This window comes from Xenopus tropicalis, chromosome 8 (genome assembly GCF_000004195.4).
Source record: "Xenopus tropicalis strain Nigerian chromosome 8, UCB_Xtro_10.0, whole genome shotgun sequence".
NCBI lineage: Eukaryota > Metazoa > Chordata > Amphibia > Anura > Pipidae > Xenopus > Xenopus tropicalis.
This window is the reverse complement of record NC_030684.2, coordinates 98,819,685-98,836,169: the sequence shown is the minus strand read 5'-3', so window position 1 is coordinate 98,836,169 and position 16,485 is coordinate 98,819,685. Positions and strand designations below refer to the sequence as shown.

The 16,485-nt window shown below is 39.2% G+C and overlaps 1 protein-coding gene across 2 annotated transcripts in view; it reads right to left on the bottom strand.

Moving 5' to 3' along the window:
• Positions 1–12,950, bottom strand: part of aspg (asparaginase) — a 33,662-nt gene extending 20,712 nt beyond the window's left edge. The window contains exons 1-6 of one of the 2 annotated variants that reach the window (XM_012968032.3): positions 11,470–12,950; positions 8,379–8,508; positions 6,184–6,295; positions 3,288–3,413; positions 2,416–2,499; positions 1,266–1,392 (exon numbers count right to left, since the gene is read on the bottom strand). In XM_012968032.3, coding sequence (XP_012823486.1) covers positions 1,266–1,392; positions 2,416–2,499; positions 3,288–3,413; positions 6,184–6,295; positions 8,379–8,508; positions 11,470–11,752 — 862 coding nt within the window. In that variant the 5' untranslated portion in view covers positions 11,753–12,950. The remainder of the gene's footprint in view (positions 1–1,265; positions 1,393–2,415; positions 2,500–3,287; positions 3,414–6,183; positions 6,296–8,378; positions 8,509–11,469) is intronic. The other variant, NM_001127027.1, reaches the window with a different exon arrangement.
• Positions 12,951–16,485: the final 3,535 nt, after the last annotated feature.

The window sequence follows — 16,485 nt, the reverse complement described above, 5'->3', positions numbered from 1 at the left end:
AGTAAGAAATTCAAGTCCGGCTTGGGACTCTTCCAGTTACATGGGAGTAGGAGAAATGATAGGTTATCTGAAAGCAGTTCTAATGTGTAGCGCTGGCTCTTTCTGAAAGCTCAGACTCGGGCAAAATGCACTGAGATGGCTGCCTACACACCAATATTACAGCTAAAAATAAAAAAAATAAAGCTCACCATAAAAATCATGACAGTATCCTTTTAATGAGTTAAGGCAGAACATGTGGCAAATTTTGTCTAAAACAAAATGTTTTTTTTTTTTATGGGGTCCAATATAGCTGTTGAACCTAGGGGTGCAACAGAGGCCATGCACACACATATATAAATGTATGGGACCTATTATGCAGAATACTCATGAACTGGGGTTTTGCAGATAAGGGATCTTTGTGTAATTTGGATCACCAAATCTTAAGTCTACTAAAAAATAATTTCTTCTTATTTGGGATCAAGTACAACGTAGTGTTTTATTTTTACAGAGAAAAAGGAAATCATATTTAAAAATTTTAATTATTTGCTTATAATGGAGTCTAAGGGAGATGGCCTTCACGTAAATTGTGAGCTTTCCAAATAATGGAACTCATACCTGTAATTGCTTGTGAACTATCAAAACGCTATCTGGCAAAAGTGTTCCTAGTAAAATCTTGCAAAGTCAACCACTTCACGTGTGTCTACTAAACCAGCAACGCTTAAAGGCTGAACTTGATGGACTTGGTGTCTTTTATTATAGCTAACTTATTATGTTGCTATGTTACTATGTAACACTTGATTGCTCCTACATGAGCAAGTGCTGATGACAGGTGGGCAGTCACTTTAACCTGTAAAAATATTACAGATGAGAAAGTCAGTCAGCATAATCTTATATTAACCTGCACTGGGTCACTCTCACTTTTTTCTCTAATAGATAAAAAAACCCAAATGAACACACCTGTACTTATTAAAACTTGCTTGATAGAACAAAAGTTGAAAGTCAGTCCTCCAGCAAACAAATACAAAGTCTAAGGAGTATATCTGCAATTTTGCATTCCCTAATTGTTAATGCTGAATTCCACTGAAACTTGCTCTAAAATAGACACAGACAATATTTGCCTGATGTGATGGGTTCTTTTATCACAAAGAAAAATAAAAACTGTAATCTCTTTTTAAGATTGTGTATGCATGTCTTCGCGTACCCCTTGCAGACTAAGCTCTCACAAAAGAGCAAGTGACTCCCGCATGTGGCATAAATTACAGGGATTATATTGTTAGGCTGCTTACTTGTAATGTCAACTTCAGCATTTGCAAGTGGAGGCAAGTTCGGAGATGTGAAAGCATTAAAACTCCCAGCATCCACCTTAGTGACCCTGTTTCCCCTGTAGAGCTTGTGATGAAAATACAGGCACACCTGTGAAACAAGCAGAGAAACATGTCTGAGTGCAAGCCCAGTATTGCAACATTACATGTTCTAACCAGAGATGCACCATAAAACCACACAACTATGAGAACTGATAAAGGAACTGCTTTGTGTATTTCACTGACAGCAAACTTTATGAACTCTAGCTGTAAGTACCCCAAACATCACTGCCGTATAAAAATATCTAATTTTAGAAGTTTAAAAAGATATAGTATATAAAGTTCTACTATTCACCCACATATAAGTTCCATCATAAACCACAGGAAAGCAATGTAACAAAATTATTTTCAAACTATATGTACTACTGTGCTACTGCACTAAAAATGTAGTTTTATACACAAATTTACAGGAAGCATATATTTAGCCTAGCGTAAATAATACCCATCTAGAAGTGTGAAAATGGTACATTATTAAATGTAACTTCACAGAGGCAGAAGATGCCCATGAAAGGACATGCAAAGCTAAAATCTGTTGGCATTCATTTATAAATAGTTTGTAGCTGGGTGGCCTGGCAGGCTGGTGCAGCCCATCATGCAGCTGTAAACAATGTGCTAGTCTGCTGCTATGCATGGAATAAGCCCCTGGCTTTGTATCTTATACAGGGAGCTTATATTTCTGGTGCTCATAGAACCAGTCAAACACCCCACTAATTCTCACAGGTCATTGGTCATGATAGTGAAATCAGCAGATCACATAACATTGATGAGAAGCAACCAGCATGAGTAGCAGGCATTTAAAAGCAGTGATCAAATCAATAGTAATCATAATGGTTTGTGACATATAAGCCACCTGCACATTTATAATTTCTGTACAACTGTCCCACATTCATTGTACCACCTCAAACACAGGCTAGTGGCTCTTTGGTTAGGTGGATGAATGGTTTATGGCTAAGTGTGTCATACTGCAAAGGTGTCTTAGAGAAACCTTTACAGGTTACATATGCTTTTAGCAAAGACTCTTTCCCGAGGGCAGTGCTACATGTTCTCTTTACATCTGCATTTAGCATCTACTTACCTCGGGAATAACAAACTGTCCTGCAATAAGCAGAGCTCCAAGCAGATTGTCACGGCCATCATTTCTCATCTCATAAATAGGTACCTGTTATAGCAACAGAAAACAGAAGTAAAAAGATGCTACAGATATTCACCATAAAACAAAATGATTAGTGCATTGTTCTTGTACCAAAAATCTATTGCACATACTGAAAATAAAGGCATTTTAATTTAATACTAGAGTGTTAGCCTTTCACGCACTGTTCCTTTCCAAAAGACGTCTTCAACAAAATTTAGCTGCAAATCTGGTGCCAACAAAAATATTTTTACATGGTTTCAGTTATTCATGTTTGGCAAATCTAATGTTATATGTAATATGTATTAGAGCAATGGCACACAGATTTTAGTATTTTGTCTACAGAGATTTTGATAGTCCAAACAGTCAGTTAAAATACACCTTAAACAATTCTAAAAAAAAAATAAACTAGGAGACAGCAATGCAGCTTTCCTTTTCAGTCTGCTGTTATCTATCCAGCCACAAGTAAGAGAACAACTGTTGGTATGAATAGGTAAGAGCCTTTTAAAAGGTCAGAACTAAATGTGCTGTTTGGTGGATATATAAAAAAACCCAAATGCAATTAAATAATGGTGGGAATTAATAACACTCGCTGTAAGTCCAGCACAATCCTAAGTATTAAGAAAGCTTAAATAAATGCATTTAAAGCTCACTATGTATGACATACAGAGGGGCAGGGAGTCAGAGAGAATCATGCTCAGTAACCCAGAGCAATCACACAGCCGTTTCACATTTAGTATCTAGTGAAGTAGAAATAATTAAATATCTTTGATCGTTATGGGTTACTGGTGAGGAAAAGGCATTCTAATTTAGCTTACCTGAGATCCAGTCAAGACTATTGTTTTCCCCAGATTTTCACACATAAATGAAAGTGCAGATGCTGTATAGGCCATAGTATCAGTACCATGTAGCACCACAAACCCATCATATTGCTCGTAGTATTTCTGTAAGAGTGTGTTCGACAAATACAATTAAGAGTCAACATTTTCATTATAGAGAACAAAAAGCATCACAGTCTCATGTAAGTTCTGCGTAAAGAATCTCTGACAACACTATTGGCACCTTGAAAATTATGAAGTTTGTAATGCAGGCCGCACACCTGCAATACTTTCTGTATTTGATGTTTGATGTATACACCCTTTCTATCGCACAGAGTAGTGCAATACATGTTAATAATAATAATAAAATTATTTGCTTGGGTTTATTTTGCAAGGTGACACATAGGCAAAGGCATTTTTTGGCACCCAGGTATCTCCTTTACCATATAGATCCCCTTTGTATGACATTTTAATGTAATATACAATATAAACAATAGGGCCTTAAAGAACTAAAGCCTAACTAAAGAAGTAGGGCAGAAACATTGCATATTATGTTTTGGGGTTCTGTAACAGCCCAAGGCAACCACAGCCCTTTAGCAGGGAAGATCTGTGTCTCCAAAGATGCCCCCAGTAGCTCCCCATCTTCTTTTCTGCCGATTCCCTGCCCATGCTCTGTGCTGCAGTCACTTACTGAGCTTAGGGATTGACTCACAATATACTGTATGTATACAATATAAATGTCACAATATGTATTAGTAAATAATACAGATTATTATTGCATGACAGCTCTAAAAACTCGTGCATTTTGCATCAAAAATAAATAATCAACCCTGTAGCATCAACCTCTATGATAGACAAACCACATTTTCTGCTTGATAACCCCTAAGCTTAGCTTCTCAGCAACTGCCCAGAGCACACAGAAATGTCAGTAACACTCACATGCTGAAACAAAATCCAACATGGGGAGCTGCTATGACTACTTTTAGGTACTGGATCATTACTACTATAGAGATGCTGAACCTTTAGGCTGGTGCAATAAGTTCAGTATGCAAAATACGGCATTTCTATCCATATTCATTTTTAGGATATAGTTCTCCCCTCTCACCCTTTTCACACCCCTTTTCCATTGTTTCCAAACCTTGTATTTTCTGTCATGCATGAGTAGGTACGCTGAGGCTCCCATCCCATGTCACGATTCTTTTTCCAGCCCACTTCCCAACTGACCAATACTTAAAGGGAAAATATACCTACATGTGCTCATTCAGTTGGCCTTATGTAGCAAAAGCTGCATATCGTCTAAACATCTGATAAGATGCATAATATATGAACTTGTAGAAATATTTATGAATGTGTATTGTTTCTACACAAACATCCTTAGAGACAGAAAGAAGTGAGGCCTCTGTGCTATGCACGTATTAATACAGCTATGTATAATCATATATTACATGCGTCTTTCCCCCTTACATAGGAGTGCCCTCTGCTGCACATGAAATCTAATTACAACATACTGCTAGATGTTTTTGTTTTTTGTTTTTTTTGCTCAACATAATCCAATTTAATGAACTGTATAGGTATGGGACCTGTTATCCAAAATGCTCGGGACAGGTTTTCTGTATAAGGGATCTTTCCATAATTTAGATCTCCATACCATAAGTCTACTTAAAAATAATTCAAACATTAAAAAAAAACAGTAGAATTGTTTTATTTCTAATTAGGATTAATTATATCTCAGTTGGGATCAAGTACAAGGTTCTGTTGAATTGTAACAGAGAAAAGAGAAATCATTTTTAAAAGTTAGAATTACTTGCTTATAATGGAGTCTATGGGAGATGGCCTTCCCGTAATTCAGAACTTTCTGGATGATGGGTTTCCAGATAACAGATCTCATACCTGTATTAACATTTTAACTTAAACTACCCAAACAACATATACTGTTTTGTTAATTTCTATTCTATTTACATAGAAATTTGCAGGAACATTGGAATACTTCAGTGCAGTTGGTCTGAGACATTTCCAAAGGCGTTTGTCTTTTGTATTCTGAGGTGGCAAGTCAGCCCTGGAAAAGCACTCCCATGAATGCAAGAACAAGAAAGGGATTTTCTTTTTAACTCTGCAGCACTGCAAGTATTTTACCACTTATGCAGCAGTAAACAGAACCAAGGCACTGTTGCTAAGGAAGCTTAGGGAATGTTTACATGACACTATGTGCCAATAAATCATTTATACTATACATGTAACAACTTGGAAAGCTTTAGAAGAGCAGGCTCATTCTGTAGTTTCCTTCAAATAAACAAAACTTCTAAAACAGAGAACCTGCATACCTCTGCAATATGTACATATATTTCTACAGTTCTTCTCACATATTTCTACAATTTTAAGGGCTATTGTCTGGAGTCCCAGTGACATGTGAATATGTGTACAGGCAACAAATTCTGCTCCATATGTAGCAAAAAGACACTGTATAATATTCCCCCCTAGTTGAGCTACATCTCAAATGCGCATCCACAGAGTAGTAAACAGCATAATACAGGAAAAATCACAAATGTAGTCACCCTACAATATCTCATATGGAAGTTGAAGAATTTGGGTGGAGAAAAGGGGCAAAATTGTTAACCAGGTGGTGACTAAGGGCAACAATTTTAGAACCATGGCCATTGCAAGGTTAGAGATTTTATTCACTGGGGGTGCCAAAATATTGGTATCCTACAGTGAATTTCCCCTTATTTCATTTAATATGAATCAACCTAAAACTGAATTTTTTGGCAACCTAACTCCAGAGGAAAGAAAAACTTCAAAGTCACTTAATTTGCCCTTAATCCTGTATATTGCGTTGATATTTTTTTTTTCAATTTGGTAGACATTTTCTAGAAGTAGTGAATTATTTTAGAAAGCATACCTTGATATCCTTAGCAATTTTGGCCCAGTCATCTGTAGTCATATTGCAGGAGTCGAGAAGAGGCGAATACTCCAAGACAGTGTACACAATTCTTTTGTTCTGTTTAGAGAGACTGTGAATAAGAAATAACATAACTGCACTGATTAGTGCTTCAGAGAAATGGCACACAAGGAATCTCCATGCTCTAACACAGGCATAAACCTCCATTGTTAATTCTAGCACAGTTTGGTGTGCTACTGCCAGTACAATTCTAATCCAATAAATGGAAAGCAGTTGCCAAATATTTAAAAGACCAGTAAAACCAAAAATAAAACTAATTTGACTTGAAATGTCATTACTATTATCAGTGAAAGATCAGCATTGTCTATTTTAGTAGCCACAACAAGTAGCTGCTGCTAGTAGCTCTTTGTGTCTTAACACTAAAGGAGAAGGAAGGCTTTAGGGCTCTGGCACACGGGGAAGATTAGTCGCCCGCGATTAACTCCCTGTTCGCGGGCGACTAATCTTCCCCGTGTGCCAGAGCCCTAAAGCACTTGGGGTTCCAGTGATTATCCCACAGAAGTATCAGGTATCAGGTAAGTGATTACAATCACTGGGGGTTGCTAGCAGACCTTCAGAAGAGCTTTAAAGGAACAGTAACACCAAAAAAATTAAAGTTTTAAAGTAAATTAAATATAATGTACTGTTGCCCTGCACTGGTAAAAGTTGTGTGTTTGCTACAGTAACTCTACTATAGTTTATATATAATAAGCTGCTGTGTAGCCCCGGGGGCAGCCATTCCAGCTGGAAAAAGGGAGAAAAGGCACAGGTTACATAGCAGATAACTGATAAGCTCTGTATAATACAATAGTGTTCTATCAGTTATCTGCTAAGTGCCTGTGCCTTTTCTCCTTTGAATGGCTGCCCCCATGGCTACATAGCTGCATTCTTTATATAAACCATAGTAGTTGTACCAGTGCAGGGCAGCAGTACATTATATTGGAATTTCTTTCATACACTTGAATTTTTTGGTGTTACTGTTCCTTTAAAGAGAAAATTTACCCCCCTTTCTGACATGAGCTTATTCAATTGGGCTTATGTAGAAAAGGCCTAAAATTGGGCAGATCTCAATCAGGCCGGTTTGAACTCTAGTTGGATTGGGGACTGCATTGGTTAATTCATGTGGTCCTCACTCTGATGGAGCCTATTTTAATTCAATCGTTTGGCCCTAGGGTCAAACAACCAAATTAGCCGATGTCGGCCACATTAGGTGGGCATACCAGGAGAAGAGCCCCTTGTTTGGTGACCTTCCCAAATGAGAGGATAACAACGTGTATGGCCAACAATTTAGGATTCCATATTAATTTTCTTGTTTGACCGCTAGATGGGGATCACACTCCATCCAACAGCTATCTTGCTTGACTTGAAGTTCACTATAAATTCTTACATTAATTTTTAGCAAATAAGAGTCTGTATTTGTCTGCTTATCTATAACCAGTTACACCACATAGGTTATATCAGACACATGCATGTAAGTTTTTCCTAAACAGTGATTCATTTTATGTCATATAAAGCTGGTCATAGAAAAAGATCTGCTCACTGGGAAAGGTGTGTTCCGATTAGTAGCGCAGGGGACAAGAATGGGATCATACTACTGTGACCCAACCCCCCCAGTCAAAGATGCCTAAAAAAGATTTCCAAACCTGCCCGACTGATATCTTAGAATGCATGATAACTAAAAAGGCAAAATCCTTTCCTCCCTCAAAACCTGCTTCCTGTGGCACTCCTGAACTAAACCCCAAAGGTAAGCTGCCCCAATGCCAAGTGTAAACAAACAGTCAGACTTTTGCTTTATAGGAGAAGGAAAGGCTAATAAAGAGTTAATCTCAAGCTGCAGGCATACCTTCAGTTCTCTTAATAGTGCCCTTAAGTCTCCCCATATTTCTCCTGTTCAGATGATCAGAAGCCTCATAGGAAAAAAAAACACTGAGCTGTTAAGAAAATTCCCATAATGCCTCGCTCCTGTACCAAGACTAAGACCCCTGTACATGCACAGTTAGGGATGTGTGATCTGAGCCATAGGGCCCATCTTAATAATTCTGATACAATACTTAATTTCCTTTTCTCACATGTAAATATGTTGTTTAAATCAACAATCCTAGCAATGATCTATTCAACTTCGTAAGAACGTAAAATCATAATAAAAATGTACTCACGGGAGGACCAATGTGTTTTCTGGAAAGTCATGAAAATCATAGAGCTTGGTTTGCTGGGCATATACCTCATCATGAAGGATAGGCAGGGTTTTTAGGGTTTTTGCAAAAGCATTGGCCTGAGGAGCCAGCACTGAAAAACACACAAACAGACATTATGACAGTTACACAAGTTTATAGTTCAGCAGAGCACATTACTTCTTACATACATAAGCAAGTCTTAAAAAGATACTAACATGTTCCATATATTCTGGTGGCAAGAAAGACCTCTTCCTACAGTGATGTCACAAGAATGACAGCTGTTTTGGAGGATGAGGCAAAGATGTGAGAGACTAAAGAACAGATAGCCTATTGGGCCTTTGCCCTAACTGGTTACATGTACCGTACATTGATTTCTGTGCATTCTTATTTTTCCTACAAGAAATCATGGATGGCCTGCTATTGGAATACAGTCTAGATTGTTTTCCTTCCTATATCAAGTACAAATGCAGAAACAAACACAGTAGTGTAACTACAGAATAGTTCTAGGCCAAAAGATAGCAGTTTTATCTACTTACATTGTAATAAACCCTAAGTAAAGGGTATAGGTCACTGACAAATATTATAAGGTACAAAGCCAGCATTTTATCTGGCTTTGCTCAGTGTTTGTCTAGCCTTATGTTTAAACAGTTATAAATATACTAATGTGATGCAAGAAGAACAGAAGTTTTAAAAACAATTATTTAAGATGTTGGAGGATTACACTGGAATTCCACCTAAATTATTGAAAATGTTAATGAAGGTATTTTGGAAAAAAAAAATCATCTAACAATGACAATTCTTGCATTATACAGAAAAAAACCCTTTCTCCCTTTCTTTGAACAGACAATCAAATTACAGAGATAATATACATCTATGTTATACATCAATAAATAGAACTTGTACTGGAAATGTATTCTATTTTTATAACTGAAACAATATTTTTTCATATTTATATCCCAAGAATGTAATATTGGTCGATTGTTTTGCCTTTATCACTTACCCCTCTATACCCTGTATAAACAGTCCACTCTTGCTGTTGACTGTGTCTCATATGTACAGATAATGAGAATTTTGTTGCGTAGGGGGTTTAAAAGAGAAGCGTAACTGTAATTGCTCTAAAATGTGATGGTGGTACAATGAGATGTAAAATAAAAGTGCTTTCTACTGCTTTTTTATCACACATCTTCATGAAATAGAAACCAGCAATTAATAAGAATATATTTTTGTAACTTAATTATAAATGTTTTACATTTTTTGGTATTTGACTTTACATAATGTGTAAACACAAATTGTAATTTATTTTATGTCAAAGACTGGATCTCCTTAAAACCTCTTAGGCCCTAACAACCCTCTTGGCTATATGGATATGATAAAAGGTCACTCATCTCAGGCCAAATGCCATCAATATAAGAAACTGTGCCAGTAACATAAAAACAGCATTGACAGCGTTTTAGTTATGTTTAGTTAAAAGTTGTGGCTGACAAAACATATGAAATTGTCCTGTGTCCAATAGCCCTAAGGGTAATCTGCTCATTGGCAAAGCTGTCAAACAAGCTTTCAGTAGACTTCAAAAATGACAAGGGACTCATTCAGCATTGATTTACAACATAATGTTCCCACATGTTAAGAGAAGTCCATTTCTATATTGGCTTTCTATTATGCCCAGCCAGAGCCTATTTACAATATAGGTACAAAAGGGTCTGTTGCTAGGGTAACAGTTTTAGGGGGGAAGGCCTTGATTTCCTATATGGTAAATATATTTTGTGCAAAAAAAAAAAAAAACAACAAAAACAGTACAGTGGCTCATGTATCTATGCATAGAATAAGTACAGCTGTCTGATGCTGCAATTTCACTGTTATACCAAGGGTGGGGGTACCTTTATCTGCTATGATTGGCACATGCACAGTGCAGCATGCCAATATGTACATGTAGCGACTGCTAGCTGAAGGGTGGGGTTGAGACCAGCTGCCTATGGTGATGCCAGACCTTAATACAGCCCTGCCCCCCTGCAACATGCATAAGAGATAAGCCAAACTAGAAGCACCACTTTACTTTCCCAGGTGTCTCTACCGCAGGCATATATTCGCACATAAGTAGAGTAAAATACGAGAATGCTTTCCTATTGCACGTGAAAGCTGGCAATTTGTGGATTATGTCACATGCCAAAGGGGCTGCTGTAAGATGCCATATGCAGTCACTATTTAGTGTGTTGAAGTTGAGTTGTTTGGGCCTCTATCAGTGGTGTAACTAACAGAGGAAGCAGACCACACTCGTGGGGTGCCCGAGGGACTGATAAGCCCGCACCACAGGGTCAGCTTTTTAGCCTTTGCTATCAGCTACCCAGAGGCAAGCAGGCATTGGGGGACTGTATGGTTTGCAGTGCACACCTAGCGTGGCACCACTTCGTTACACTACCATCCTCTATGTACCAGAAATAGCAGAGCTTATTTTCTATCCCAGTCCAGGCCCATGTGAGAATCTAAGCCATTTCAAAACGTATATTGGAAAGCTTCTTAGAATGACACCGAACAGTACAGTGGCTCATATATCTGTGCACAGAATAAGTACAGCTGTCTGATGTTACAATTTCACTGTTATACCAAGGCAACTGCTAGGAGGACTTAGCCCCGTAACAGGATACCCTCTCCCTAGCATGTTGCAATGCCAAGGACTAATACTTGTCACCTGATAAGGGGTAAAACATTCGCGTCACCGCCTAGATAAGGTTTCCGCGCATTTCCACCAATCGCAGGGCTGAGGATCCCACGTGACCCATCTCATTGAGAAACAGTGTCGCGAGGGGCGGAACATACGCTACGTCACGCCGCTTACTCCCATGTGCCTTACGGGGCTCAACACAAACACATGCGCCAATAGAATACGTGAGGGGGTGGGGCCTGTAGCGTCCCGATGTATTGGATGGTGAAACAGATGAGCACAGAGGCTGTATTTATTGAGGTGACTTTGCCTTATTATCCCCGCCGTACCCAAGCTGGGTAACCAGTGCCTAAGAAGCCATTGTTGCTATTAGCCATGACATTGCTCTAATGCCGTCAGGGAACGGTTTCTCACCTTCATTCTGGTACATCATCCCTATTGTGCCCCCCGTGTTAATAACTAGCACCCGAGCCTCGCTCCCAATACCGCTCAGGCTTTCCAAGGAGCCGGACAGGCTCTGGCTGCTGGACAGCTTTCTCCTCCGTGGGGTCTGCGATGCAGATACACGGGCTGTGGGAGCCGGAGCTTGGCTGGGGGGTGGTGGGGGCATAGCGGCTTCTTGCTCCAGCTGCTCCAGTCGGGTACGAGATAGCGCCTTGGATAACCGGGACAACAGACTCTTCTCTTCCTCCGCCATGGTGGGTAGCTATAGTACATGTAAGCAAGCGTGCGTCACTGCTCCTACTACCCCCCCTTCCTACAGCCCAACACGTGTCTTAGCCAGCCCTCCCCCGCCCCTCCAGCAGCTGAGCCTCTGCCTACTCATTAGCACAATACTCCAGGGGCTGCTGCACGCCATACAAATACGTGCCAAACATTTCCCTGGGTGGGGTACAGATTGTACCATTGTATTGCCCCAAGTCACCCAGGGCGTCCCTTCTATGCGCACCTTTCTCTCTTTAGGGAGGGAGATTTCTGGAAGATAGAAGGAGTCAAGCCCCGACTGACAATCGATGGCTACTGGCAGATGCCAGAGGGGTTGCTGTTAGATGGCCAACAGTATTTAGAGCAATGGCTCCCAGGAAATACCGTAGGCAACTAATCTCCCCAAAACGCCTTTCCACCAGCGATACAGTGAATTGCCCATGGGGAGGGATATATATGCAGCGCTTTGCTTTCCTCTGCAGGAAACTGGTGATTCACTTTATTGCTGACAGGAAGGAATTTCAGGTATATTAGTAGCCTGCAGCAGCGAACATTTAAGCGCAGGTGACTAATCTCCCCGTGCAGTGTTGCCCTTACTGGGCTGGTAGGGGGCTGTTTGCTTCTTTGTGTACGTAAAATGCCAGGGCCTATTTTGAATCCCAGTCTGGAACGATTTGTGTATAAGTGATTTAATGTGGGGATAGTGGGAGCTACCATCAGTGCCGGATTTGTGTTCTGGGCCCCACCCCCGAGCGAGCATGCGCAATCCACCCCCCGCCGGCGGCAGAGAGCACGACTGCATATGGAACAGTGGGGAGAGGTCCCTATTACTCTGTATGGGAGCAAACTTGAAACATTTAGTTGCGGCGGGGCAGCATGCCGCCCCTAAACTTCTGCCGCCCTAGGCCCGGCCTATGTGGCCTCTCCACAAATCCAGGCCTGGCTGCCATTATGCTTACCTAAAGATGGATCCTCACACTCATTTTATATCCAACTGATGACTATGGTATAAAAGTCATATAGATTCTACATGTTTTTTCCCTGCCATAAACGAAGCTCTTCAGGCAAAACACGTGGATAATTTGGTCTCTGCGCACTAATTGAATAAAAGTGGCACTTTCTCAGGGAAGAAAAACGTTTCAACCCAAAAACTTCAATTTTGATGGAATAACCTGAAGACTAAAAAAAAAAAAAAAAGACGGATCAAGCAGAAATGCTTACTACCATAATGGTCTTACATTGTCTTCCCTGATATGATCCCAGCTGTCAGTTTTGCATAGTATATGAGCTCTAAGGAACTTGGGTGGGGAATTTATTATAAACCATAAATGGAATTTAAAAAACATTTTTACAATATAACAATGTTAATTACATTTGAATTTTAATTGGTCACTTTGCTTTTTAAAGAATTGCTTTATGGTGGCTTTTTTGGTTACAAAATGATTACTTCTCCATTGACTGGTATAATTGCATACATTGCAAAGTATAAAAAAAAAAAAAATATATATATATATATATATATATAACATATTTATTCCTTAGCATGACCTACAGGCAGTGGCATAACTTAGCACACAGCAGACCCCATGACCCTGAAGAGAGGACATCCACTTTTGCCTGCACCTGTTCCCTTCAGCTGCATCTGCTCTCCATGCCTGTATAACTGACACAGGAGCCTGTATTTCAGAGGGGAGGAGAGGGGGGTTGAGGTGGCAGGATATAATGACATGTAGAGGGGGCCCAGGCACATCAATTTATGCTACTGCGTACATTCTATGACTGACTGTTTCTCCATCATCATGTGACATTAGCCTTAGGAGACTTGCTACCAAAAAAATAAATGCTGTATCGTACGAACTGGATTATTAATGAAACCCAAATTGTGAGTGTGTTTTTGTTGTTAGGTTTATTAACATGCATGCCTGTACTTAAAGGAGAAGGTAAAAACTAAGTAAGCTTTATCAGAAAGGTCTATGTAAATACAGCCATAAGCACTCACAGAAATGCTGCACTTAGTACTCTATCAAAAGAAACAGTGCTCAGTGTTTTTTTTTTCCTATGAGGCCTCTGATCATCTGAACAGGCAAAATATGGGGAGAATTGAGGGCACTATCCCTCATAGCAATCCCTTCAACTCCTCACTGTCGATAATCTCACACAGCCAGTGTTTAGGCACATGCATTAGGGCATTTCTGTAAATACATGAGATTTAGGAATGATGCAAAAACATCAACAAATACATAAGATTAAGAAATGATGCAAGACCAACACGTATTTATAAAGTGCTAGCATATTTCGCAGCACTGTACAATAAATGGGTTTATAAATTGAGCATACAAATAATTATATAATACAAAGCAACCAATACAATAGGTGGAGGGTCTTGCCTAAGCTTGTAACCAAAGCTTGCCTTGATGACAACCTCCAGGTAATAGTGCCAGGCCACTTGCTGTGATTTTATATTCTGAGAGCATGAAGGGAACACTGTTGGACTATTTGTTTAGTGCAAATAAAGCTCATTTTGTTTAAATAACATAATAGAGGGGGTTTCAGATTATTTTATAGGGTGATAAGTCTTTACTAGAATAACTTTTTCTGCTGGCTGAGGATATTACTCAAACAATACACTAGTAACTAACTAAAGTCCTTCCCTTTGGTGTTTGTACATGGTGAGGATTTCAATGGAGATCCCAGGCCCTTTTAGCTACTTGCAACTGCAACAAAAGAGCAATTCCCATCATACACTGACATTTATACTGAGTAGCAGCTCACTCTTTGAATAACACAATAGCTGACATCACTGTTAAAGTGGTCAGCTACACAAAAACTGCAACTTTCTAATATACATAAACAATTTTAATGGTATTCCAAGTTATTTGTAAATTTGTTTTAGGAGTCCGACCTACAGAACAGTTGCATTTGCAAATAACTTCCACTGAAACTTTTAATTAATGGATATTGGAAATGTGGTTTAAATTACATTGTCTTACATTATGGTAAATGTTTTGGGGGGTAAAAAACACTTAAAGGAGACATATCATGTGAAAATTAAGAATGTACCAGTGAATTATACTCCTCTAAATATAGAAGGATTGTGATTAAAAAGTTGTGTTTCAGATTGAGAAATTCCCCCAAAACCCCACTAGTCCCGCCCATCTGTTCCACTTCCTGCTTGCTGGAATCTCTGCATGTACAGGGGAGCCAGCATCTCTCAGTACACTGCACTGTAGGACAGGAACCAATCAGCAGCTAGGCTGACCTGATAGGGAACTGAAGCCTGTCTTTGCTTGTGTGACTGCAGGCCTGTGATTGGCTATCCCTCTCCTGCCGTACTTCTGGCAGGGACTGTTAGGACACGCCCACCCTTCATTTGAAACAGACAGAGAACTGATAGGATCTATAGGGAGCTCTCTATTCAATTTTAGACTAACGTGAAAACAGCACCATATATTATTCGTAATTGCCTACAAAAGTAGGCTTTTTTCCCCATTTATCCAATATGTCTCTCTTAAAGGGGTTGTTTACTTTTGAGTTAACTTTTAGTATGATTTCGAGATTAATATTCTGGGACAATTTGAATAGAATTTGCAATTGGTCTTTATTTCTTATTATTTGTAGTTTTTAGTCATTTCATTTTCACTTCAGCAGCTCTCCAGTTTGGAGTTTAGCAACTATTTGGTTGCTAGGGTCCAACTTACCTTAGAAACCAGGGAGTGATTTGGAAGAGAGGCTGGTATATGAATAGGAGAGGGGCTGAATAGAAAAGAAAGTTACAAAAAATAACAATAAAACTGCAGCCTTACAGAGTAATAATTTTTTCCTGCTGGGGTCAGTGACCCCAATTTAAAAACTGCAGAGTTGGAAGAAGGCGGCAAATAATTCAAAAACTATAACAAATAAATAATGAAGACCAATTGAAAAGTTGCTTAGAACAGGCCATTATATAACATACTAAAAGTTATTTTAACCCACTACAACTATATATAATTTTTTTATAGTGATACAAATGCTTTTGTTTTCTGTGCAACATTGGTAGCTCACACTAATATGTATAAATGTATATGTATGTACAGAATTAATGTTTTGTAAAACGAAATTGAATATCTGCCATTATTATGCTTCAAGAAGTCCAGCACCAAGCTGAATCACAACAATGGCATCAGAGGAAAGTTTTCACCGTTCATGGGCAGTAGGCCTGCATTCTTTTTATACTTCATTCTTAACTTGTGAACACGTTCGGACTTAAAATATATTTGTTATGGGTCTTCTATTCTCAGAGAACTAAGACGACATGAGTTGGTAGGCTTGGCTTCGTTTAACATGAGGAGTGGGATCTCTGCCCCTTCTTCCTCTCCATCAGTTCCCCTTGATATTCCTTCTGGGGATTACAGGGCAGGGCATCCCTATATCCCTGAACTGAAGCTGTAATGTAATCAATGCTTTAGCTGAAGCAGGCTATGCAGTATTGTTCTAGGACCCCAAAAGCCAAGATGATGTTTTCTATATAAACATAGACCATGAGATATTTTGGTGACATCCAAAACAACAACTGAAGAAAAAAGGAAAGGACTAGATATTCCTCTTCTAAAGAAAAGGAACGTACTGTCACCTGCAAGCAAAGTCCAGGGTTCCCTTCCAGGATAACCAACTATGCACCTGTCATAACATATACTCTAGCCAATGAAACTTGGTAAACAGGGACATAGCGGATGGTCCTGGATTCAT